At 41.8% G+C, this 26,715-nt stretch overlaps 1 protein-coding gene across 4 annotated transcripts in view; it reads left to right on the top strand.

The window, feature by feature from the left end:
* LOC119659865 (zinc finger protein rotund-like) overlaps positions 1-26,715 on the top strand; it is a 206,835-nt gene that overhangs the window by 117,742 nt on the left and 62,378 nt on the right. For all 4 annotated transcript variants that reach the window (XR_005250379.1, XM_038068179.1, XM_038068177.1 and 1 more), the window contains one exon: positions 12,128-12,387. Coding sequence is in view for 3 of the 4 variants with exons in the window: in XM_038068179.1 (XP_037924107.1) it covers positions 12,128-12,387 (260 nt within the window). In the remaining variant the exon portion in view is untranslated. The remainder of the gene's footprint in view (positions 1-12,127; positions 12,388-26,715) is intronic.

Genomic DNA, 26,715 nt, shown 5'->3' on the forward strand with positions numbered 1-26,715 from the left:
CAGCCCAAGATTTCGTGTCCATATTCCAAAGGTTTTTCCATCGCTTGCCGCAGAGAGGAAATCTGATCTGTTGCCGATTTGCCTGGAGTAAAGCTTCTTTGATATTGGACAATGAAGTTCTGAGCGTATGGGGCTATCCTAACAAGATAGCGGAGAATATCTCATAGGTGGTACTCAGCGACTCTATAATTGCTGCACTCCATGATATCCCCCTTTTTATGTATGGGACAAATAATGCTTCTTTGCCAGCCGGCAGGCATTGATTCGCTGTCCCCCACATTGAGCATCAGTTGATGAAAAACTTGGTGTAGTTGGTCGCCTTCGTATTTAATCAAGTCGACTGTAATTCCATCGACTCCTGGCAACTTATGGTTTTTAAGCCGGTGGACGTGCAGTCCACCGGAATATTTCTCCCATGCTTGGTGGTGGCAACATCTGTCCGTCATCTTGAATTCGCGAGACCTCCAACTCACCGATATTTTGGTTGTTGAGCAGTTCATAAAAGTATTCAACCCATCGCTCCAATACGCCCATTGTGTCGGAAATCAAATTTCCCTCTTTGTCTCGGCAGGATGAATATCGAGGTGTGTAAGGCTTCATCCTGCTGACTTGTTGGTAAATCTTCAGCGCCTGGCCAATTGCTCCCTATACTTTTCGAATTCACAGATCTTTTGATTCTCCCAGGCTTCCTTTTTCCGTCTGTGAAGTCGCTTCTCCGCTCGACGGAGTTCGTGATAAGTCCTGCGCGTGCCCGCGTTCTTTGAGAATGCAACATTACTCGGTATGCGGCATTCTTCCGTTCCGTAGCTAACTTACATTCATCGTCAAACCGTTCCGACTTTTCTTGCGGCCGGGGCCAAGTATGTTTGTGGCCGTATCAATAATAACGGTGGTTGTGAAGATCATTTGTTGCTGCTTCATCTACAGGACATCTGTTAGCTGTTGTTATTCCGGCATCTGTTTCCTCCTTATAGGTGTTACTGAGGGCTGTGTTGTGAATGGCTTCAGTATTCACTGATTGTCAGGGGCGATTGAAGGTGTTGTTGTATTTCGAGTTGTCCATGTCAACGTGATTCGAGTTTATGTTGTTGTGTATGCTCTAACATTCATCAAGGTTGAGAATTGGCGGCCTTCAATCAGCACATGGTCAATTTGGTTGAAAGTGGTCATGTTTGGAGGGGCCCACATATGTTTTTGGACCGCTTTCCGCGCAAACCAGGTACTTCCAGCAACCATTTCGTCCGATACTGATAACTGAATAATCCGCTGTTCGTTATCATTGGCATCGCTATGTAAGCTATGGGAGCTAACATATCGCCTGAATATGGGCTCCGTCCCTACTTGACTGTTGAAATCTCCAAGTATGATTTTGATATCATACTTAGGACAGGCTTCGAGGTTCCGCTCAACTGCCTGGTAGAAGGTATCCTTCTCCGATTCTGCAGTCCCATCTGTAGGGGCGTGGACCTTTATGAGGCTTATATTTCTAAACTTGCCTCGCAAGCGCAGAGTGCATAGCCGTTCGCTTATGTTTTCAAAGCCGAGAACAGCAGGTTTAATTTTTTGGCTGACTAAGAAACCTACTCCGAGCACATGGTTTACTGGATGACCGCTATAATATATGGTGTAGCGGCTCTTCTCCAGGAAACCAGTCTCTGTCCATCGCATCTCTTGTAACGCTGTTATATCAGCCCTATATTGGGACAGGGTATCGGCTACCTGCTCATCAGCTTCATCTCTGTATAGGGAGCGCACGTTCCATGAGAAAATGCGCAAATCGTTAATCCGTTGTCGTTGCGGGGTTCGTCGTTGCAAGATCCATCCTGTTCGAGGTTCCTTTCGTGGCTTCGTAACAAGTTGTTTTCCGTGTAGGGTTGTCCAACCCCCAACCTGGAGGACCAGCTGATACAATTTGTCCCGTTTTTTGGCGCGGGAGACTCGCTTTCATCCTTCTCCGTTTGCAGCTTTTCGTTAAGAAAGAGCTCCCAGCGATCACCACGTGGAAGTGGAGATAGGGTTTTGGTAGTAGAGCTGTTGGTGTTAGTTCAGCAGGCGTTTCCCAGGTTTTATGCTCCATCGTGGGTACCAATCCACGTTTCGCCCTGGAACCTATACTAACCTTTGGTCCATCTATGACCTAACCTATAACCTAACCTTTGGTCATAGATGGAAGCCGTGTCAGTGCTGAATCAAAGGCTCTGCCGTCAGGGCAATGTCAAAAATTCCCCCGAATATCACCGAATACTTGTGGATTGTACATTAAATAAAGGAAATACCAGATCCGGATAGCTGCTTGATTAGAGCTGTCATACGGAAGGTCGCGGTTCGAATCTCACTGGGGGCAGTGACTGACACTTGTATCGTGATATCAGTCGACTCAGATGTGAGTCAAATCAGGGTAATAATCTCGGGCGAGCGCAATGCTGATCACATTGCCTCCTACAGTATACTCTAGCACACTTCAAGAGTGATCCAATATGGATTGTTGTGCCAACGATTATTATTATTGTAATATCAGATCCTTAGCGAAAAACAAAAAAATTGGTCTTTAATGCGTAATATTTATTTCAATGATCATGCAAATCAAAAACAAAAGAATGTTAATTAAACACACAATTAAAATTTGCTACTGGTTGTGCTATCAGGCCGACTCGTCCCTGTTTGATAGCCAGATTCATAGGAATTAAAGCGTCGACGTTTTGCTGGCTGTTTACGATCATCATGCCTCTTTCGTGCCTGGCGCCACTCAGAATTCCTGAAACTGTCGTCATTACTGTCGCTCGAATTACTTGATTTACATCCAGATCCCGAGCTATGAGAACCTTCTTCAGCATCATCACATTCTAATCGATTCAAATCCATCAGGCGACGCGTTGCTAACGGAACAACAATAACAGATCGAAGCTTTCGTGGTGGTGACTCAGAATCATCTCTTTCGACAAATTGCGCATTCTTCACGACCCTCCCGGATTCATCTCTTTCGAAGCGTGGCTTATTTCGGTACCGAGGTGCCGATTGAGAATCCCTTCTTTCGGTAAATCCTCGATATTTCGTGTAATTCTTGGATTGCTCCCTCCTGAAACGATGTTGATTTCGCGATCGTCTCTGGTAATCAAACGTCCCTGATCTATCGCGACAGTCCTTTGTTGATATTCTGAAAGGATTCCTGCCCCTACTGGAAATCTCGGTTGATTTTTCTACAAAGGGATTGAAAATATCCGTACTTCTACTAGGGAAGTTAATACGAGGATGAACTGGATTCCGCGCCTCTGATGACCTGCCACTTTCCATATTTGCTAATAGATGCAATGAAAGGATGTTTTAAACTGAAATGATTGGTGTTTAAGATGGAATTTTTTTTTTTTAAACTAGGGAAGTAATTGTTGGGCTATGGGTATGACATGAAGACTTTGGCTAGCACTTTTCGAAACTGATCTTGATATCTAGATTCATGACCGTAATTGCAGTTCCCATTTGTACCGAAGCGCTTACAAGTGGTTTGATCTCTTGACTGCCTATTTGCCAAAGAGGTTCGTCCTCGTTACCACCGACTGTCAGTTTAGAAAATTGTGGTGCGAAATTGCAATTCTTCCCTTGCGCTTACCCCTCCCACTTGTATTAGGAATTTTTTGACAGTTTTGTTTAAATTCCTTACTCTCAGGTTCCTCCCTATGCTCAATTAAATCGTAGCTTTCCTATTCCTTCCAACGACTCCTCCCAGCCTTCTATTCAATTCTGGTTTTTAGGAATAATTGTTCTGCCCTGCAATTCAACACCTCGAAAAACTCCTTGGCCACACTCTCGATCTCTTCCTTTCTTCTTTCACATCCTTGTGTATCTTCTGAGGAAGTCAATGATTAAAAAAGCAATTAAGAGAAAGCAAATATGATATTAAAGTCATCTCCTTGACCAGTGCAATAACGACTTCTATTGAAGAATCGCATCGCGTTTGCCCCCACCTGCAGCAGTAATAGAAGGCTTTAGTTTCATGCACTTGTCGAACCGTTTTCAAGTTTTCGTATTCCTCACGATTGTATATCGCCCCTTTGAAACATGGGTGACGATTCGACTCGCGCTAAGGAGAAGAGTTCATTCGCGGGCCGTCCAATATTCGTTCCTATTCTCCAACAAACTCTTCAAGATATCTATTGTCCCGGCAGAAAGGTAATTCTCCGCGACGGCTGGATCACGAAAGCGGTCCATGTTGAACTTAGGGGATAGAGGCACTCCATTCCTATGAGACTGACTGCCTTGTTTTTCACATCCAGAAGACAACTCCCAAATTATCTAATGACCCCGATGAGGTAAATCTGATTAGATGTACATTATCGGTCAGTTGGGACTCAGTTGACCTTAAGGCTGGCTCTGTGCTCACCAATGACAAAGCAGTAGAATCTGCACCAGTGTTGCTATGGTCCCGAGCAGCGTGTTTTCCATGTAGGAGCAAGCTGCTATCATAATCCACCTTGGCATTCAGTCATTTTCGGTGGCAATATTACTCTTAGGAAGCTTCTCTTATTCCACATTAAGTTACTCATGCGAAGCTTCCTTATAATCTATACCAGAAGTATCTTTTGGTATACAAAGTAGTTCTATTGAGATGTTCGTTGTTCTAAACCGAGTTCTAACAGTCAATACCTTCCCAGGACAGGACTTGTAAATGCGATAACCATTATTCCGACATCAAGTTCATGCTTACTTCCTACAAGCTTACCAGAGTTCAATAATGCACTGTTGCAAGAGAGAGAGAGAGAGTTTGAATGAGCTCCCAGATTTGCTGATTTCAAGCTCACGAATGTCTACCCTTTCTTTAAGTTTTATGACAAGCAGGGTTACTTTGTGACAACTCTCAATTTCAGCCTAAAAGAGGTGCACGATCATTCAAACTATAGTGACTCCTCCTCCTACCTCAAACGGACTTAGGTGAGTTCCACTTGTAACGTGGACAGTGCCAGGCATATGAGAAAATGCCTCCTTTGATGCCTTCCAGAGGAGCACTTTCTCCTTGGATTTTTTCGTTACCTTCCATAAACAGCCTGACAAATAGCGGGGAAAAGTTTCTCAACTGGCAGAACTTTATATTCCTATCTTGTCAGGCAATCACACAGTGGATGTGGTTCTAGTATTCTCTAAGCAGCAGAACATTCTCCAGAATGCGATGCTTTCCACGCTTAGATTTCAGGGCCACAGTCTTGAGTAAAATTGAAATGTAATGCAAGATTAACCGAAAAAGTACTTGGAGATTCTTCTAAACCCCTAACAGTATCTTTCCTAATAAATAGGTCGTGGGACCAACCTTATGTGTCAGTAGAAAACATGGGACTATCTAACTTGTTATTATGGAGTTTAGACTTGGAAACCTAGTCTTCCTGGATAAAAGATATTCTACCGCCTTTAAAGTGACGAAAGCGTTAGTCAAAGTATTTTGAAATTCTTGGATTCCTGTAGAAAACGAGTAAGGGCTTCGTAAAAACACCGCGAAGTTCGAATTGGTTGGTCATAAAAACCTGTACATCAGTTTGCACAGAAAATAAATGCACTTTGAACGTTCACCTTGAACAAAACAAGAATTCAATGATAAGGAATATGGATTATTCCACCGGGAACACGGTGCATTGTTTATAGCAGGCCAAAGCACATATCGACTACGAAAAACTCTCCCAGCGGTAGATTTGCATTCTCGAATGACGGTTCCCCGCAAAATTCAACTTTGAAATAAGATTTACATGAACAACGTAGTACAGATTTTCATGTAGCGCAATGAACAACGAAATGTAATGTACCTCTTCATTGTAAGACATGCATTTCCCGTGTGCAATCGATGAGGCATGATGAAGACTGTGTCCCGTAACATTTGCAACGAAGCGGGTACTTTGTAAGAAGCCTTCGCCAGCAAGACGGTAACATACATTTTACAACTTCTGAACTTCTGTTTACATTCTGTTTTAATCTTTATTCGAGAATGTTAGGCTTCCATTAGATGCTTATCAGAGACCAACGAGTAGCGATCAGATCACAGGCCAGCAACTGTTTAAGTTATCAAGAGCAGCAGTTCTGAGATTACAACAAGGTGGCACCGAGGCTTCTTGCCTTGTTATATCAAATTATAACACAGTATAAAGTGCCGCGCGGCGCTCAGCGGCTTATACCGGTATTGGCTGCAATCAGCAGTAAGATTTGCTAGTAGAAGTATAAAAGATACTTTGATTTTTAACACTTTTACTGCCGAAGATCGTCGAACCATTGCACCTTCTGAAGGATATCAGTTGAGACGTTAGGTCGACAATTTATTGCGGATTTTATAAGATCAGATGCGAGCCATATCTGCTTTGATAGAATAGTCCTCCAAATACACTACACCCAACTCAAAAGGATTCTTAATTCACCGCAGTAAATTTATCCAATGGTACGCCATACGTTAAAAACATTTTCTGGATACCAAATGATGTAATCGGAATTTTCATGCTTCATAGTCAATACCATGTTACCTGCATACTATATCGACCGCTGGTTAAAAAAATAATTTTTCGTAGTTTTTAGCGCACTGACAACGCGTTCCAAGTATGGGAATTTCACTGCGACATTTTGTGAATTTAATTAGTTACTCATTGGCGGAGTCAAACGATGATAGAGGTAAACGGGCGAGGAATTCACTTATGGGCTGGTAATTTTTGTAGCATATGTACTTGCTCAAACTACTGTACTACGTACTCGTATGTACATATAAACTATGTGCGGATACCTGTCTCTGGACAAACCTGCGGAGATGTAAAATTCAACATTACAGCCACGCTCGCTTAATACTGAGGATGATTGCGAGTAATTAATGGACTTATGGATAATTCAGACATCGTAATTATCTGTCGATATTCGATAAACGATTAATATGAGAACGAGAGCATCAGAGCAGTTCATAAAATCCTCGTTTCTCATTGGCCAATCAACATTATGCTTGGTACCTGTATATAGGTGTAATTGGAAACGACAACTATCATCCAATGCGCTGCACTCCGTACAGTTTAAATTTAACGTGTTCCATGTCATATTCTCATATCTATTAAGGAATCCAACAATATAAATTAATTATTGTTATAAGATCGGATCAGACTGGCATCGTCGGCATGTCACTTTGTAAATACTGTCAGGAATGTTTAGATTATTGAGCCACTTGGGTAATTAGAAATGTGCATTTTTAAGTTAGATATTTGATACTACGTTAATGCCGACAATAGAGTTATTTTGATATTATGAACAAAGTAATTAACAGCCTGATAAGCTTTCCATATACAACTCCCTACTATTTATCATGTCTCCAAATTTGGGTTTCACTGGAACAAGGACTGGATAATGAAAGAACGAGATGAATGATAACAATCATAATGCATTTTTAATTCCATACTTCTTAAAGAGTCTATTATTTCTAAAGTGGTTTCCAATTATTCCCATTCCCAGTTTTTGTTATTCCCACTTTGGAAATACAACTATTGTTTATATGGGTATGGAAGCACATCATAAGATCCATCTGATCACGAAACCTTATGTCGCCCGATCCTCTACTATAGTTTCAGGATTCGTAAAAACCAACCAGGTAGACTTAAGACTCTGACCTCCGTCGTAATGTACAACCATCTCAAGATTTTTTCATAAGTCAGATGCATGGTGAGGTCAGACTCAAGCTGTGTCATTGTTAGGGTTGGAATGCTAGTAAACAGGACTACGAGTAAATATGTTTCTTCCTGTATCCGACTTAGAACTTACAAATTGGCACTTTCTTTGGGTTAGAGCGCATGATATGCAATGCTGCCCTAAACACCTCTGGTAGCCATGGCAAATTTGATGAAAAATTTAGGAATTGCTTCGGTTTCGGGCTGAGACAGGCACGGCTAAATGTTGTAAATCAAAACCGTCCAACATCATCACCATCATCAACGACGGAACAACCGGTATCCGGTATCCTGCCTTAATAAAGAACTCCAGAAATCCCGGTTTTGCGCCGAGGTCCACCAATTCGATATCCCTAAAAGCTGTCTGGCGTCCTGACCTACGTCATCGCTCCATCTCAGCCAGGATTTGCCTCGTCTTCTTTTTCTACCATAGATATTGCCCTTATAGACTTTCCGGGCTGGATCATCCTCATCCATACGGATTAAGCGACACCCCACCGTAACCTATTAAACCGGATTTCATCCACAACCTGACGGTCATGGTATCGCTCATAGATTTCGTCGTTATGTAGGCTACGGAATTGTCCATCCTCAAGTAGGAGGCCAAAAATTCTTTGAAGGATTCTTCTCTCGAACGCGGCCAAGAGTTCGCTATTCTTCTTGCTAAGAACCCAAGTCTCCGAGGAATACATGAGGACTGGCAAGATCATAGTCTTGTGCAGTAGCAGCTTTGACCCTATGATGAGACGTTTTGAGCGGAACAGTTTTTGTAAGCTGAAATAGGCTCTGTTGGCTGCCGACAACTAAATATGTGCGGATTTCATCGTTATCGTGATTTTCGACCCTAGATAGGAGAAATTATCAACAGTCTCAAAGTTGTAGTCTCCTATCTTTATTCTTCCCGTTTGCCCAGTGCGGTTTGATGTTGTTGGTTTTTGGTGCTGACGTTGCCACCATATACTTCCTCTTGCTTTGATTGATGTGCAGCCCAAGATCTCATGCCAATCACCGCCTAGTCGATCTGAATGAAGGCAGTTTGTATTATACGTCTCGGGTAGTTCTTCCCATGATGTCGATATCGTCAGTATAGACCAGTACTTGGATGGACTTAAAGAAGATCGTACCTCTTGCATGTACCTCAGCATCACGCATCACTTTCTCCAGGGCCTGATTAAAGGGGACGCATAATAGGAAATCCCCTTGTTGTAGACTGTTGTTGATGTCGAATGGTCTTGAGAGTGGTCCTGCTGCTTTTATCTGACCATGGTCAGGGTCAGCCTAGTCAGTCTTACCAATTTCGTCGGGATACCGAATTCTCTCACGGCCGTATACAGTTTTACCCTGCCTACGCTATCATAAGGGACTTTGAAGTCGATGAATAGATGGTGCAACCGGTGTCCATATTCCAACAGTTTTTCCATCGCCTGCCGTAGAGAGAAAATCTGATCTGTTGCTGACTTGCCTCGAATGAAGCCTGTTTGTTATGGCCCAATGATGTTCTGAGCGTATGTGGCTATCCGGCAAGATAGCGGAGAATATCTTATAGATGGTACTCAACAACGTGACTCCTCCATAATTGCTGCATTGTGTGATATTTACCTTTTTATGTATGAGACAGATAAAGCCTCGCTGCCATCCGTCAGGCATTGATTCGCTGTGCCATACCTTGAGCACAAGTTGATGAACCACTTGGTGTAACTTATCGCCTCCATAATTAACCAATTTGGCTGTAATTCCATCGGCTTCTGGAGACTTATGATTTTTAAGCCCATGAATTGCACGGACTGTTTCTTTTATACTTGGTGGTGGCAATATTTGTCCGTCGTCTTCAGTTGGTGGGACCTCCAACTCGCCGATGTTCTGGTTGCTCAGTAGTTCATAAAAGTACTCAACCCATCGATCCAATATGCCCATTCTGTCTGAAATCAAATTTCCCTCTTTGTCTCAGTAGGATGAGCATCGAGGTGTATAAGGCTTCATCCTGCTAACTTGGTGGTAAAACGTCCGCCTTCTGTGCCTGGTGCGGTTGCTCCCTGTATTTTTCTAGTTCACAGACTTGTGGGTTTTCCCAGGCTTCCTCTTTCCGTCTGTGAAGTCGCCTCTCCGCTCGACGGAGTTCGTGATAAGTCTCTGCGCGTATCCGCGTTCTTTGAGAATGCAACATTGCTCGGTATGCGACATTCTTCCGTTCCGAAGCTAGCTTACCAAACCAACCGTTCAGACTTTTTTTGCGGCTGGGGACAAGTATCTTTGTGGCCGTATCAATGATAACGTTCTTCAGATGGTTGTGAAGACCATTCGTTGATGCTTCATCTCCAGGATCTCTGTTGAGTGCGGTTATTGCGGCATCTATTTCGTCCTTATAGGTGTCGCGGAGGGCTGTGTTGTGAATGGTTTTAGTATTCACTCTCACCTGGTTGTCAGAAGGGATTCTGGGTGGTGTTGTTATTCGAGCTCGGGGCACTATGTCAACAAGATAGTGATCAGAGTCTATATTGGCCCCCTATATGTTCTGGCATTCATCGAGGCTGAGAGGTGGCGACGTTCAATCAGCGCGTGGTCAATTTGATTGAGAGTGGTCACATCTGGTCCACGTACGTTTGTGGACCGCTTTCCGCGCAAATCAGGTACTTCCAACAACCATTTCGTGCAATACTGCTAACTGAGCAATGCGCAAGTGCATCAAGTGACGTAGAACTCGGTATAACCATTGGCAAGAACTACGCTAACAAGATAAACAAATTGGTCGTCACCGTCGAACTGAGAGCCTTGGTTTTGTTGGTGTTTATATTTAGTCCGACTCTACTTGCCTCTCGTTCCAAATCTAGTACAATTTGGCCAGGATCCATGACTCAGTGTAACAGTAAATAGATGTCATCAGCGTTTAGTCCTCCACGTCCTCGGGGAAAGGCGGCATGGAAGACGTCGCCGATAACAAGGAGTAGTATGAACTTCAAATTCCTCAGAAATTTTACCTCGATGTGATAGTTTGGGCTTTTCTATGTTGCTCTGCTCTGCGTAAAGCACGGCAAATACATACAAAATCGATGAGGAGCAGCTGAATCAAAGATCTAAAATCCGCGGTAACCTGCCTGCTCTCTGTCGATCAAGTTTTACAGATGTTCTTTGCTGCGTTCCAGGATATGATGCGCAGTTTCGCTGGCAGACTGTCTAGTTCAGCGGACTTGCACCACTTGAGCACATTAATGGCAGAGATGCTTTGACTACTGTTTGGAGATATAGTCCTTTTCGTATGGTACGTTGACTAGAAGAGGAACTTCCACAGATGTTATACGATTGAGAACTGTCGTGAAATATTTTCTCCACGTCTTGAGCTGCCCGTGGCGGTGGATGAGGTACCTACCGTTAACGTTCGTCATAGAACCATCGAGAGACTTGCAAGTTCTTTCGTGATGCAATATATGATAACGAAAACGTAGTTATTTGCGCCAGCTTCTGCTTTCCTGACTAGCACACTAGCAAATTCCTTTGTATTACGGCGCATACCAAGCTTGCCTTCCCGAGATTTTCCGCGATGCCAGAGCTTAAGAGCATCATCTTCACCTCCACTCAGCCTATTCCGGGCCATCTATTTTTAGGGATAAAAAATATTCAATTTTGTTTGTTATGAGCAGCGTTGACTTATATGCCTTCATTTACCTATTTCGAACCTCAACAGATATAGTGAAAGTAATCATGCTGGCAAAGTATTCATTTCTTTGTTAAGTTTTTTGGTAGAACTCTATCACATCGAGTAGGTAAAGCCAGCTTCCCTCAAGAATATAATAAGAAACAGTTACGTCTCTGTGGTTCAACGTGGGTATCCGTCTTGATCCTTATTCTTAATCCATGGTCTTCGTAAGATACAGTTTGATTTTGTCACCATAGTCAGAGCCCTGCTAGGATAAGCACAATGGCACCCGTTTATACTGAGTGTATGGTTCTGTTTATTCATACTGGTGGATGCAAGACCTACCTAAATCTCTACCGAACTATGAACTACGGCACCCGTGTTGAAACGCAACACCATGTTTGAGGCCCGAAGGTCTCAGATCGCTTGAACGTAACCACAACCCCCATAAAACCCGCTCCCCAACCGCACTGAACGCGAATCTACCAAAAATGCTCTTAGAAGATTTATTTGGATTTTCAGTTCCCTTTGCCCAACTACCCCGAATCTGTATTCCCTGCTAATGGTGGACGCTGGTGGACTTTTGTATCATCATTTTCCTTTCCAGTAACTATCAATTGCCTTGACTCGCACATCAGGATCGTTTCATTCATTGACCATCTCTTTATCTTTCTAATTCAACCATGTTTCTTCTTCGAAGAACCTGATGCTTACAACACCTTGCTTTGTACGTTTTTCCCTTATAGAAACTATGATGATGGAAAATAGTTTTCAGATCGTCCTTTTTTTAATGCAATAAAAATTTTCAACCAAAATGTCTTTTCTTTTGCAGGACATCTTTTAGACGACAGTCGTTTGGATCATCATCCCGGAGTTCAGAGTAGTCAAATGGCAATATATGGTGCTACCGGTGCTTTGCGATCCGGTTCGTCGAGCAGTAGTTCTCCTGGTGGTGGTCATGGCCATCCTGGAGCGGCAGCAGCAGCAGCTCTACTAGTTGTTCCGCAACCAATAAATGCAACAAAAATTACAGCTGGACTTACGAACGGGACCGGAACTGGACGAAAATATCAGTGTAAAATGTGCCCGCAGGTATGTACATTTTTCTACCAATGCACAGATAATATTATGATTATTTATGTAAACAGAATATAATAATTTTAAATATAAATCCGTTATACAAATAATAGGTATATATGTATACTAATCCTGTAATTTACGGGTTAAAATTAGAATTTCATACCTCTTCCAAATGGGTTTAATTAATTTAGAACGTTCCATTCAAAACAATCTAAATTTAGAAATGGTGCCATCAGATAAAATCTTGCAACCTCTTTTGATTTTTTGCATTGTTATCGCAAAGCAGTCCATGTAATTGAAATATGGCCACACTTTTTTTCGCTATAGAGTGATATAATATTCTCCTAAGCCCAATATTCCCATACCATCATCCACTTATAAACCAAATTCAAAGAAAGAATATGGGAACTGTATCAATAGTGATTTAAAATATATTTGACCTAATCAATATGTATCTTCCTGAGATGTGTGATCTAATCAAAAAGCGAAATTAATTAACAATGTCTGTGAATATGCAAGCACAAATCACTGGCTATTTTGCGTAAAAGCGCTGAACATATAAATATATGCATGGTAATATCTTATTCCAGCCGAATATCTTAGTTATATGGAAAATCTCTAGAGCTAAACGCCGACTAATTAGCATTTTTTCGTGTGTGAGATATTATCATAACAAGAGTTGATTTTTGCCTCTGTGATTCGTTAATAGAGATTGGGTTTCCATTGACAGAAACGCGTAATCGTCTGATCCAGTTTCTGACCTCGATTAAAGTGTCTGATTGTCCAAGGTGTAGATGTGAACGGAATCCAGACACTCACCATTCTTATTAATTCTTTAATGGAGTTTTTATTACACGTGCATTGAAATGATCGGAGATTGACTATTGAATTTACTTCATCAATATCTAAAATGCCTTCTGCAAGTGTAGATATCTTAAAATCATAGTAGAATGCATCATCCACTTCTAATATTTCTTGTCCTAATCTAATTAGACGGCAAACTCCTTGAACACGTTTCTTCCCAAAACTCGTGCGCCTACCTAACACGAAGTTTCCCACGCATTATCTGATATCTGTTGGGTAGTAATCGAAAGGAATTTACCTTAAAAGATTATTCGCAGTTGATGTCGTCGGCGCCGCTGTCTTGTTTGCTTTCGGCGAAGAAAGAATCTCAGGTGTATGCAATCTTAAATCGCTCCAGAAGAAGAGGACTCTTGAATATAAGCTCCATACCTTACGTTTGTCGTTAGCATCTTCGCTGGTGGCTCACAGGTGTTCTATAGATCACATTTTGCATGCATCTCAAATTTATCCCCGGTATCAAGATGTTACCCGAAAAAAAAAATTTCACTCAAGTATTGTTATTGAGCGAGTCGATACTAGAGTTGGTTTCAGATTACGTAATTAACTGCGTTTCAAGTGACCCCAAGTTGAACGGGTTAATTGTGATTTAATATAAATTGGTTTTGTAGTCACCGTTATATGGCTTCATTATTCATCGACATATGTGCACAATAATTAGGTGAAGAATTCCTGAGAAAGTACCACGAATGAGTCCTTCTGGGATAAATTAAAATAATGAAGCCTTCCTGGTTTGGTGTGGTCAAATTGTATTCATGTTTAAAATGAACCTCGTCTAAGACTGTACGAATGACTTTCTGAATTGAATTTGGAACAGTTAGTTTGTATCACATTGACTAGTACCTGTTCAGAAATCTCCACTTGGCCTTTTGTCATCAATCCTGATCAAGACTTTTCTGGTTACCAAATTTTCTACCCAATTGGAAATGTATCTAAAAAGTTTATTCCTGAAAGACTTTTAGTAGTGATCTTTTCAAACATATGTTGATATTAGCATTTTTATTTTCTTTATGTTTCATTCACAAGTAAAAGCATAAAATTAAATAATTCAATAATTTGAATATTTAAAAATGCGAAGCTGTAGGTGGCAAATTGCCAAATTATACAAGAAATCAAATTGACCATACCAGACAACGAGGAGTAAATGTTTCCACTGGTTGTTGTTTTCGTAGACTTGATGAAAATATGAGATTGAATAAGATACGTATAATTCAACATTATGTTACCAAAAGTAATCTGCGTTAAACTGAAATCAAATTCCCACACTTAATTTTGTATTGATTATCCTTTAATAAACCGAGCAAATTGTAGCTAAAACGCACTCAGACATATTGTGCAGATTCGAGGAAAACTTAATGATATACATATATATGTTGGTGCTTACCCCTTAATGGAGTATAGCTTGTCTACCACACCTACGCGCCATAGTTCGCGCTTGACCGAATGCCCTACGATTTGCTGAGACGCCTGTACTCCTCTCTACTGTTCTGGGCCTTCGGGCGTCCCAACCATCGGCAACCTTGAGAGTGTCGATTCCACTACCTGGTGCAGTCAGCAAAAGAATTGTCGCACCTCATTAATGTGTGACCTATTCACTGGCACTTTCGCCTTACGATCACAATGCGTACGACAGACCAGTGCGTCCACCAAGTTCTTCATTGCTACGACGCAGACAGGTGTTAACGAAAACTTCGAGCTTTTGAATAACAGTGGGGTCACTTTCCATGTGCTACTCCCATATAGCAACATAGAAAGAACACAAGCACAGAACAGTCTCATCTTGATTTTGGTGTTATGGTAACTGCATTTCCAGATTTTAGACAAGGCAGCGAAAGTTGATCTAGCGCTGTTAACCTTCTTCTTTTTCTTCAGCCTTTGTCCCGTTCACAAGCGGGGTCGGCTCGTCGTGATCAGCTTCGCCATTTGCCTCTATCGAATGCCTGATCTGGGTGCAATCTCGAGGCTGAAAGCCATCTAGCGTATCACGCCATGATCTAGCGCTGTTAATGCGTCGGGCAATATCCAGTTTGGTGTCACCGCCAAAATCAACGCTTCCTAAATACAAGGTGCGTAGGCATTTGAGGACAATTTGAGAGTAAAACTAATTAGCTTTTAGTTTGAACATGAATGAATGAAACTTGACGAGTTTTTTACACAACATTAACTTATTATATATTGATAAACTCATTCAATAAAATTTCCATTAGCTGCAATAACCTCCTCGATCCGGGTCAGAAAACGATTGCATGCCCGAATCAAATGCTTCTTGTTCATATTGACCATCAAGGTATTAATTGCAGCCTTCAGAGAAGAAATAGTGTTATGAGGATGTCTATTGGTTTCACGCTCAACTACGCCCCATACGTAATAATTCAAAAGATTATGGGCTGTCATCGCGAACACTATCAATCCAGGGTTTCACTACTGTCTTTAGAACCTCGATGTATGCAGCAGAATTCATTCGAAGTCCTTAAGTGAAGAAGTAAGGGGCATGACATATCCTTTGTTCCTCACAACACCAAAACCATAACAGCAGCTGGAAACTTGGTGTGCATGACAACAGGAACCTCTGTAGGATCGTAACAGAGCCATCTGTCACTTCTGTGGTTGGCCTTTTGGTCTTGGTCAAAATTTTTTTTATCAGAAAAAACCCATAACATCTCAGGCGCTTCAGGGTGTTTAATTTTGTTTAGAAGACGCTTTGATCGAATAACTCGCTGTTCCCGTATTTGCTTCGACATTAACTGTCGTCTGCACAAAACGTAGGATTTATACCGGAGATCTTCTTGGACAAGTCGACGGATAAGACGGTCAGAAACATTAAGCTCCCCCGCAAGGGCCCTCATTGATTTTGAAAGGTCCTCGTCAATGATTATTTGCACTTTTTGAATAAATTCTGCAGATCAGACACTGCGTTTTGCAACAGATTCTGTATTGCCGCCTGATTCTTGCAATTCACGGCGAAGCTTATGAACGAATGAACGGGTGCACTTAAGAAAATTCGAGATTTCTAAATCGGTGTGATTTGCACATATAGCGACGATAACCGCATGTTTCTTCATTTCTTGAGTTAAGCGGTAGTCCTCCATCTCTTATCTGAAAAAGAACAAAACGAAAAATAATGGTTTCGGGAAATTATAGCGACATGTATATGTATATGAATTGATCGACGCCGGTTTTCAATATACGTATTTCATTTCATCAGTCCTACATGAAAATTACCGCATTTCATTCGGCTAGTCGAATTGTATTTTGGGAGCAAACCCTAGCCAGATCGGACCAGTATAATTTATAATAGCACTTTGTTTTCATCATCATCATCATCAACGGCGCAACAACCGGTATCCGGTCTAGGCCTGCCTTAATAAGGAACTCCAGACATCCCGGTTTTGCGCCGAGGTCCACCAATTCGATATCCCTAAAAGCTGTCTGGCGTCCTGGCCCACGCCATCGCTCCATCTTAGGCAGGGTCTGCCTCGTCTTCTTTTCCTACCATAGATATTGCCCTGATAGACTTTCCGGGTGGGATCATCTTCATCCATACGGATTAAGTGACCCGCCCACCGTAACCTATTGAGCCGGATTTTATCCACAACCGGACGGTCATGGTATCGCTCATAGATTTCGTCATTGTGTAGGCTACGGAATCGTCCATCCTCATGTAGGGGGCCAAAAATTCTTCGGAGGATTCTTCTCTCGAACGCGGCCAAGAGTTCGCAATTTTTCTTGCTAAGAACCCAAGTTTCCGAGGAATACATGAGGACTGGCAAGATCATAGTCTTGTACAGTAAGAGCTTTGACCCTATGGTGAGACCTTTCGAGCGGAACAGTCTTTGTAAGCTGAAGTAGGCTCTGTTGGCTGACAACAACCGTGCGCGGATTTCATCATCGTAGTTGTTATCGGTTGTGATTTTCGACCCTAGATAGGAGAAATTGTCAACGGTCTCAAAGTTGTATTCCCCTATCCTTATTCTTGTTCGTGCTTGTGTTTGACCAGTGCGGTTTGATGTTGTTGGTTGATTCGTCTTCGGTGCTGACGTTGCCACTTTGTTTTGCCACTTTTAAATATATAATCTCTAAGTTAGTAACTCCAGCAATTTTGCATCTGTCTGTAATCTACACCACTGATCTTTCTAATCTGGGATGCAAAGGCTATCAGTGATTGCGTTCACCATCATCATCAACGGCGCAACAACCGGTATTCGGTCTAGGCCCGCCTTAGTATTCGATATCCCTAAAAGCTCTCTGGCGTTCTGACCTACGCCATTGCTTCATTTCAGGTAGGGTCTGCCCCGTCTTTTTTCCTACCATAAATATTGCCCTCATAGACTTTCCGACCAGAATCATCCTCATCCACACGGATTAAGTGACTCTCCCACTACAACCTGTTGAGTCGGATTTTATCCACAACCAGACGATCATGTTATCGCTTATAGCTTGCGTCGTTATGTAGGCTACGGAATCGTCCATCTTCATGTAAGGGGCCAAAAATTCTTAGCAGGATTCTTCTCTCGTACGCAAGAGTTCGCAATTTTATTTGCAAAACTCAGGTTTCCGAGGAATACATGAGGACTGCCAAAATCATAGTTCTGTACAGCAAAAGCTTTGACCCTCTGGTGAGACGTTTCTAGCAAAATAGTTTTTGTAAGCTGAAATAGGCTCTGTTGGCAGGCAGCACCCGTCCGAGATCTTGCGCCGCCCGCTCGATCTGGATGAAGGTAGACTGTACATCTTGGGTTGTTCTTCTCATAATGTCAATATCGTTAACGTAGGCCAGTAGTTGGATGGACTTGAAGAGAATGGTGCCTCTCACATTTACAAATATATCGCGAATCACTTTCTCCAGGACCAGGTTAAAAAGGACGCATGATAGGCATCCCTTTGTCTTAGACCGTTGTTGATGTTGAAAGGTCTCGAGAGTGATCCAGCTACTTTTATCTAGCCGCGCACATTGGGCGCAGTCAGCCTAGTCAGTTTTATCAATTTCGTCGGGATACCGAATTCTCTCATGGCTGTGTACCCTGAATATGCTGTCATAGGCGGCTTCAAAATCGATGAAAAGATGGTGCAACTGCTATCCATATTCCAACAATTTTTCACTCGCTTGCCGCAGAGAGAAACTCTGATCTGTTGCTCCTGTTGGCTTATGATTTTAAGGAGGCATTGTTTCTTCTATAGTTGGTGGTGGCAGTATTTGCCCGTCGTCTTCAGTTGGCGGACCTCCAACTTGCCGATATTTCGGTTGTTGAGCAGTTCATCAGAATAGTCAAAAGATCGATAAGATATGCACATTCTGTCGGAAATTAGATTTCCCTCTTTGTCTCGACAAGATGAGCACGGATCTGTATAAGGCTTCATCCTGCTGACTTGTTGGTCAAACTTTCGCGGTTGCTACCTATCCTTTTCGAGTTCACAGATCTGTTGGTTCTCCCAGGCTTCCTTTTTTTAGTTTTCTTTCTATCATTTGTTGATGCTTCATCTTCGGGACATTTGATAGCTGCGGTAATTGCGGCATCCATTTCCCCCTTATAGGTATCACGGAGGGCTGTATTGTGAATGTCTTAAGTATTCATTTTCATCTGGTTGTCAGAGGGGATTATAGAGGGTGTTGTAAATTGAGCTCGAAGCACTATACCAACGAGATAGTGATCCGAGTCTATATTGGCCCCCGTATATATTCCGACATTCATCAAGGTTGAGAAGTGGCGGCGTTCAATCAGCACGTGGTCAATTTGGTCGAAAGAGGTCCCGTCTGGGGAGGCCCATGTATATTTGTGGACCACTTTCCGCGCAAACCAGGTACTTCCAACAACCATCTCTTGAGATTCTACTAATGCGCTGTCCGTTATCATTAGTATCCCTATATGAGCTGTAGGAGTCGACATATCGCCTGAATACGGGTTCCATCCTTACTTGACTGTTGATATCTTCAAGTATGATTTTAATATCCTACTTGGGACAAGCTTCGAGGGTCCGATCAACTGTCTCGTAGAAGGTATCCTTCTCCGACTCTGCAGGCTCCTCTGTAGGAGCGTGAACGTTTATGAGGCTTATGTTTTTAAATTTGCCTCACAAACCCAGAGTGCACAGTTTTTCGCTTATATTTTCAAAGCCGATAACGTCTGATTTCATGCTGTGGCTAAGTGAGAGACCTACTTCAAGCACATGGTTTGCTGCCTGGCCACTATAATATATGGTATAGTGGCCCTTCTCCAGGAAACCGGTCCTTGTCCTGCGCATCTCTTACAGCGCTGTTACATCAGCCTTGTATTGGGGCAGAGTATCAGATTCGGTCCGTACAGGGAGCGCACGTTACATGAGAAATTGCGCAAATCATTATTCTTTTGTAGTTTTAAAGTCTATCCTGTCCGAGACTCATTTTGTGGCGTCGTAACATCGGTTTTCCGTGTAGGGTTGTCAGCTTTACCCAACTCCCAACCTGGAGAACAAGTTGGTACAATTTGTCCTCGCCTTCACCTTTCTCCGTCTGCAGTTTTTCATGAAAAAAGAACTCCCAGCCACCACCACGTGGAGGTTGAGATAGGGTTTGGCAGTAGAGCTATAGGTGTTGGTCCACGTTTCGTCCGGGGAACTACAGTACCCTTTGACTGCAGTCATTGCATTCACTATCGATAACCTTAAATAAAATTTGAAATTTTAAGTTTTTGGCACCACATTCTTTATTTTTGTCATAATGACGTCACGCAGGATATATTATAGGATGGTTAAAATCGCTAGCATTTCATTTCCACTGAAGTTCTTTTTTTGCTGTCAATGACTTCTTCCGAAAGTAAAGCAGTGGTATACTTAGAAGCATTTCCCTTTCCCTAGAAGTTAGGTTGATCTTCATGATCTTTGGTGTTCCACCAACACAGCTTAAGCCATTTGTGTGATAAACGTCTCATAAAATTTCTAGATCCTTTTTGGTTTCAACATTCATTTCATATTAAACAAGGTTTTGTAGATCCAAATAGCTTCGCCTTAAATCTATACGAAATTCTCACGAGAGATTCTGATCCAAGTTTATGCCTGAATATTTGGCTTTGATAATATAAGTATTAAGCGGGCCTGCGGTTAAATTTATGTCATGGAAATTCGTGCAAACTCATCGAAAGATCAACACGTGAGCTAAACCTGGAAAGAAAAAAATGATGGCTTAACTGCGCGCGTGAGCCGTAAAACTCCGGACCATCGCATCCTATATTGATGCTCCTCCTGTCTCAGACGTTCATGAGGTTTTCTTCCAGCATTGACATCCCCAAGTCATAAAAATTGGAAAATACCCTTTCTGGACCTCTGCTCTGAGCATAGAATGCCTGTCTGAGGAAGTTTTTATTATTTCAGATAATTAATCGTTGGAAACACCGCATTTCACACCGATCTCCATGTTTGCGTCATGCGGGACGCTCACTCGTCGTAAGAGAGCGTGGGTACTTCCATAGGTGACCATGCTTTGCCCAATGACAATGGATTGCGGGAAACCCCTATCGAGACGGGTTCTACTGAAGGGAAAACAAAATTGATATATGACAACTTACTATTCCAATCCCCTGCGTGAACAGCAGCCAACAATGAGGAATTTCCTTTCTTCGAGGCGTTTGCCAATAGCGAATACAAAGCAGTGTTATTATGTTGGATGGAGGTCTGACAGACTTTATCTTTTCGAGGTTCCACGTAGATAAAAGATGCTCTTTTCCAAGTTATTCATCAGCAAGTTCGCAGTATACCTTTTACTTAGCTCCAGAATAAGAAAGATCTTATTTTTTTTTTTTTTCAAAAAAAGGGGGAGCCGTAACCCGTACTCTCAGCCCCTTAGTAGACTTGCTGGATTAGACAATCCCAAACTAATGGCTACAGCCGAAATTCAAACCTGAGGCACGACGTCGAGATCGTAAAAGTAACCATATTGATCATCCCACCGCTTTTCTAGATCTAATATATGTCCTAAATGATTGGAACTACGACTGCTCCCATTTTGCTACCTCCCTCATAATACAGTCCAGTTAATATCTAAGATAATTAAAACGTGTTTTCCGCTGATCATATTGATGTTTTTTAAGGGACTGAGCGAATCATCTTCAAATTTAAAAGATTTTTGGATATAAAAATAAAATCTAACTTTCTAAATTGAAATCTTTTTGGGTATAGACTGATAAGACTATTTCGTTTGGTTTGTTTCGTAAACTACAAGTAATCAAGGAAGCTATTAGTCTGAATTGATCAGGAACGTCTTAAATTTAAACTTTCTCTATTAGTTTCATTTGGTACAATAAAAGATCTTCAAACTGGATTTGCCATAGATATGCTTCTGAAAACTTGCGATTGTGAGTTGTGAGCATTCGAAAGCAGCGCTGAAAGAAGCATGACTTAAGGTTCACGTATATCTCACAAGAGATTCCATTCTAACTCTTCAAACATTGCCTTGAATCTCCCTGTGGATATCATATGGGGTTACAATGAATTCGATAAAAGATGTTTGAATGACCCAAAAATTTATCTTCACTATTCAAAATGTCTGAATTCATACTACTTGTACTTATGTAGTAGACTTAACGATACTGTTTATTGCTCCAAAAAACCCCGAGCTACATCTATGTTAATTGAAGAAGAGTAACCTGCTCGTCCTGTTTCATTTAATCTAAACTGGAAAACATAAAAAGCGAACCTGTCAATTAGTATGTTACTTTCGCTCAAAGTTTCGTAGCGTTTCCGGATAAATCTGGATAATATAACGGAAGCAAATATAGCAATCTTTTACCAAAATCCCATGCAATCAAAAATCTTCAGAACATAAATATTCTACAGTTGCACGAAAACGTGGAGATCTTGGTCGACTTCTAAAAAAAGTGTATAAATTAACAGCAATAAATTAAATCGATTCTAATTAGTTCAAAATTTTTTGTTGCAAGATATTTTTCTCAAATCGCCGAATGTTAGTTTAACCTAAATTTATTATTTAAATAATGGAAACATAAATAGTCGGATAAGCAACTGCTTTAGCATACATTCCACATAGGTTACGAATATATGTACATTAGTTGTGCGTTAACCAAAAAAAAGATGTTTTCATCTGGAAAGATTTCAACTGAAAAATATGCATAAATAATTTGAATTAGAAATTCATAACTATTACGCAGTTTTGATGAACCTTCATGATTGCTTGGTCGATAGTGGCAAAAGGACTACTGAATTCAACATCACACTTTGTTCTCATCAACCTAACTAAAACGTCCAATCTTAAAGCTTGATTATCTATTATTATTATTCTGTTAAGGGAAAGTCACACCGCGTCCTTGAAGAACTATTGTGCCCCCTTTACTGGTTATAGTGTACCTATTGATCATAGTATCTCAAGCAGGCCTATAACCGTTAGGAACTTTAGTATGTTCCCTACTTCCAGATCTTTCAGCTTTGCATCTGGTATTAAGTGTTCTCCTAGATGCCTTCACCTACTTTCCACAAGTGCCGGACATTGTCCCAGGACGTCTAGAAAGGTTTCGTCATCCTCCTTACAAAACCTGCAGGCAGTGTCCGTAGATATCCATAGCTTCACCTAGGCCAGCCGACAATGACCCGTGAGAATTCCCACTATGATTCGGAGGTTCTTTTTGGTGAGGTTTAAGATATCCTTTGTGCGTATGGGTTCGTATCACTCAATAAGCACCCTGGACTGCTCCATCCCTGGTAGGCCCGCCCAGTATAGTTCCCTCAACCGTTCCTCTTCATTTCTTAGATTCATAGCCATGAAACCGTTTTCGATTCGACAGAAGGGTTCTGGCCCGTGTAAAGGCGTCCCTGCTCCCTTCTTGGCTAGTTCATCCACTGCCTCGTTGCCTTCCAACCCAGCATGGCCTGGAACCCAAAGTATCCAGATCGAGTATATTCAGTCTCTCAAGGCATCACCAGTTTAGAGTTCACTTGGTTGGACCTAAGTGCCTTGATTGCTGTTTGGCTATCGGTGAGAATAGCTATGTTCTGCCCCCTATAGTTCCTTTGCAGGAGGAGGAGGCACATTTGTCTATGGCGTATATTTCCTGGAATATGCTAGTGTACCTGCCCATTGGCTCAAAGTATATTTTCCTTGGACCAATGACACCGGCACCCGCTCTCTCTGCTGTGAGGGTACAGTGTACCAAGTAATCAGTTGCTGGTGTAAGCCGTATGTCGCAACCACGCTCTCCCAGTTTGCCTTGTTACTCCAACGTGTTTCAAACTTCTTATCGAAGTGAAACCTCGTTGTCATGTTATCCCTTGGTATCAATAATTCGGGATACCGCCTAGAAAGAATATCAATTTTCCTTCGATTTAGGCAGCTCTCCGCATCACTCATACTACCGGCCATCCTGAATATTGCCCTCTTTGCCTGCATATGTATGTGCAGATGGAGAGAGGTTGATCCCAGGAGGACCTCCAGGGATGCCGTTGGGCATGTCCTCATTGCCCCACTGATACACACGCAAGCCAGCGATTGGAGCTTATGCAATTTCCTGGCCTGTGTCCTGAGTTCAGTTCCTTATGCCCAGATTACCGCTCCATAGGTAATCATTGGCCTTACTATTGGAGTATATATCCAAAGTAGTTTCTTCGGGCTGCAACCCGATTTTTTTCCTGGTATGGATCTGCAAGCCATCAGAGTCCTCGTGGCTTTCCGACATGTGTCTTCCAGAGTAAGTTTTGGTCTAGCGTAATTCCCAAATATTTGACCTCTGTTTCTCGTTTCACCTCCCTACCATGTAATGTTATGGCACTCAGGTGATCAAGCTTATGCCTCCCAGTGAATGGTACTATGGTGGTTTTGGCTGGGTTGATCCGCAGTCCCAACTTCCTACACCAGGCACTAGTAACCCTTAGTCCAGTTTGGATTCTATCACATCTGTTTTTTCATATTTGCCCCTACAGATTAAAACCATACTCCACATCAGCGGCGATAGTACCCCACCCTGTGGACAGCCTTGAGTGGTGTTCATGACAATAGAATTTGTACCTGTCGGTACTTCTGTTTGCCTACGTTCTAGCATTTTGCCCATTCAGAATGCCAGGGTGTTTCCCACTCCTTTGCGACTCAGAGCATCTTGCATCTCTGTGTGCGATGTGTAGTCAAATGCTCCTTCGATATCCAAAATCGCTCACAGTGCAATTTCTTTTGTTTCTATGGCATCCCGTAGTACCTCTGTCAACTGATACAGAGCAGTTTCAGTTGACCGTCCTGCCCAGTAAGTGATGCATCACTGTCAGCACGGGGATTACGCTTTAGAACTTTAGTTCTAATATAGTTGTCTATGACCTTCTCCACCGTTTTGAGTACGAACGATGTGAGGCAGATTGGTCTGAAAGATTTAGGGTGAAAAGGATCCTTTTTACTCGCTGTCGGAATAAAGACCACTTTTGCCCGTCTCCATGCCTTTGGTATGTATCCCAGTGCTATGCTCCCCCTTACCACCCTCAGAAGAGACTCTAAGATAATTCCTAGGCCTCTCTGGATAAGTGCTGGGAAAATGCCATCTACTCCGCGAGATTTCAGTGATTTGAAAGTTCCCACTGCCCATCTTAGCCTAGCTTCTGAGCATACCTCTTTTGCTAGTTTCCAGCTCTCCCTCCTTCCCCTTTTATTCGTTGTTGGGGTGTCAGGCAGAATGTTGTCACCTACCACCGTGGGGTAGGACCCCGGGAAATGAGTGCTGAGAAGCAGGTGTACCCTATCCTCCTCATTCTCGATAAATGTCCCATCTTCCTTTTTCAAGCAGACAGAGGATATTCCCCCGTCTTTGGCTACAGCCTTGTACAGCCTGGTTGTTTCTGTAATCTGTTCGATCCCTTCACAGAATTCCCTGAAACTATTCCGTTTCACTTCCCTGATCACGTTGCTATACGCAGTCAGTGCATTTTTATACCTCTGCCAGTCCCCGGTTTGTTTTGCCCAATTGAAGAATTTTCGTGCCTCTGTTCTCATTCTGGCCAGGTTCTTATTTCACCATGGTACATCCCTTGATGACTTGACTGTCTTAGCAGGATAGCTGGCCTCATATGCGTCAATGACGATTGTGTTGAGGTTTTCCACCACCGTTTCTAATTCCAGTTCGCTCCTGATGTCACCGCCCCCTTGAAGGTGGGTAATGTTGTTGCTCAAGTGCGTTGCGTAGGATTCCCAATCTGTTCTCCTGGGATTCCTTATTATTCTTTCTATTTCGGAGTTACCCTCAATGTCGAATCTGATTATCCTGTGATCAGATATAGAGGGTTCATCCGACACCCTCCAATTCCTGACCATTCCTTTCATTAGGGTATTTCCTATCTAGTACCTCCTGTCTGGTGCTGGTCACAAATGTTAAAGTGTTCCCTACGTTGTATATTTCTAACTTATTACTAAGAATAAATTCAAGAAGGTACTCACATCTACGATTGCCTACAGTACGGGGCGAGCACAAAGGAAAACACAAACCTCCATGACATAAGCGTGATTCGAATCCAGGGTGCGAAATCAAGAAGATACACAGATCTAGTATCAAGCTCGGCCAACGATGTCATTGCAACTTCTGATCTGTCTAGTAATCAGACTTCCAAAGGAATTATCCAGGCTATAAAACTTTTATATTCTCCCAAAGACCATTCTATTCTATAACTTTCATAGTAATTATTCAGAAATCAGTTGAAAGATAAACTTTGTAAGCCATTTGGAAAATGTTTTATTTGCTTGAAAATCGAATTCTTGGAAAACTATTTCTATTAAATTCTAGGCTATGATGCGAATAGTATTATGCAAACTGTGCAGAAAATTGGGGAAAACCTTCACATCGAGCAGAATATTAATTAGTGCTATTAAAAACGCATAGAATTAATTTTGTATCAATTACAAGTTCGCTTAGCAGAAACATAAATAATGAGCTGTTTCCTATGGTAATAGGTATGTTTTATGGAGATTCGCCAATTAATTAAGTCGCTATTAAAAGAGAATCAAATAGTAGTATTCAGTCTCTATTCCAGCAATAGATAAGATTTTATTCTTAAGCCAAATTTCATTGTGTTTGTTATAAAACGTGCTCATATGCATATGGATCACTTGAGACCATCATCTGTTCCTGTTGATTGCTGGTTATTTATTCTCAGTCATTCCCAAGCGGATATTGGTCAAACTTTTATTAATGGTTGAAGGTAATGTCATATAACTTTCTCATAAGGTAAAAATGAAAACTCGCGGACTACCAATTTTTTCACAAATGTGTAAACTAGGTTCTCACCAATGAGCCCGCCTAGATAGTCCCAGTTACAAAATACATATATCACATAGTTAAGAATTCCGACATCTTTTTGAAAAAGTGCCTGGCACATACTGGTCCAAATATTTTCTAAATATAATCATTCATCATTGGAAGAATTTCAAGGTTTCGTATTTCAACATTATTTGCGAATGGTCGGAAGTCCAAATTATTTGAAGAATTTTGATTTTTATTCGTAATTTGGGTATCCGTACTTTTTTCTCTG

This window comes from Hermetia illucens, chromosome 6, assembly GCF_905115235.1.
Source record: "Hermetia illucens chromosome 6, iHerIll2.2.curated.20191125, whole genome shotgun sequence".
Lineage (NCBI taxonomy): Eukaryota > Metazoa > Arthropoda > Insecta > Diptera > Stratiomyidae > Hermetia > Hermetia illucens.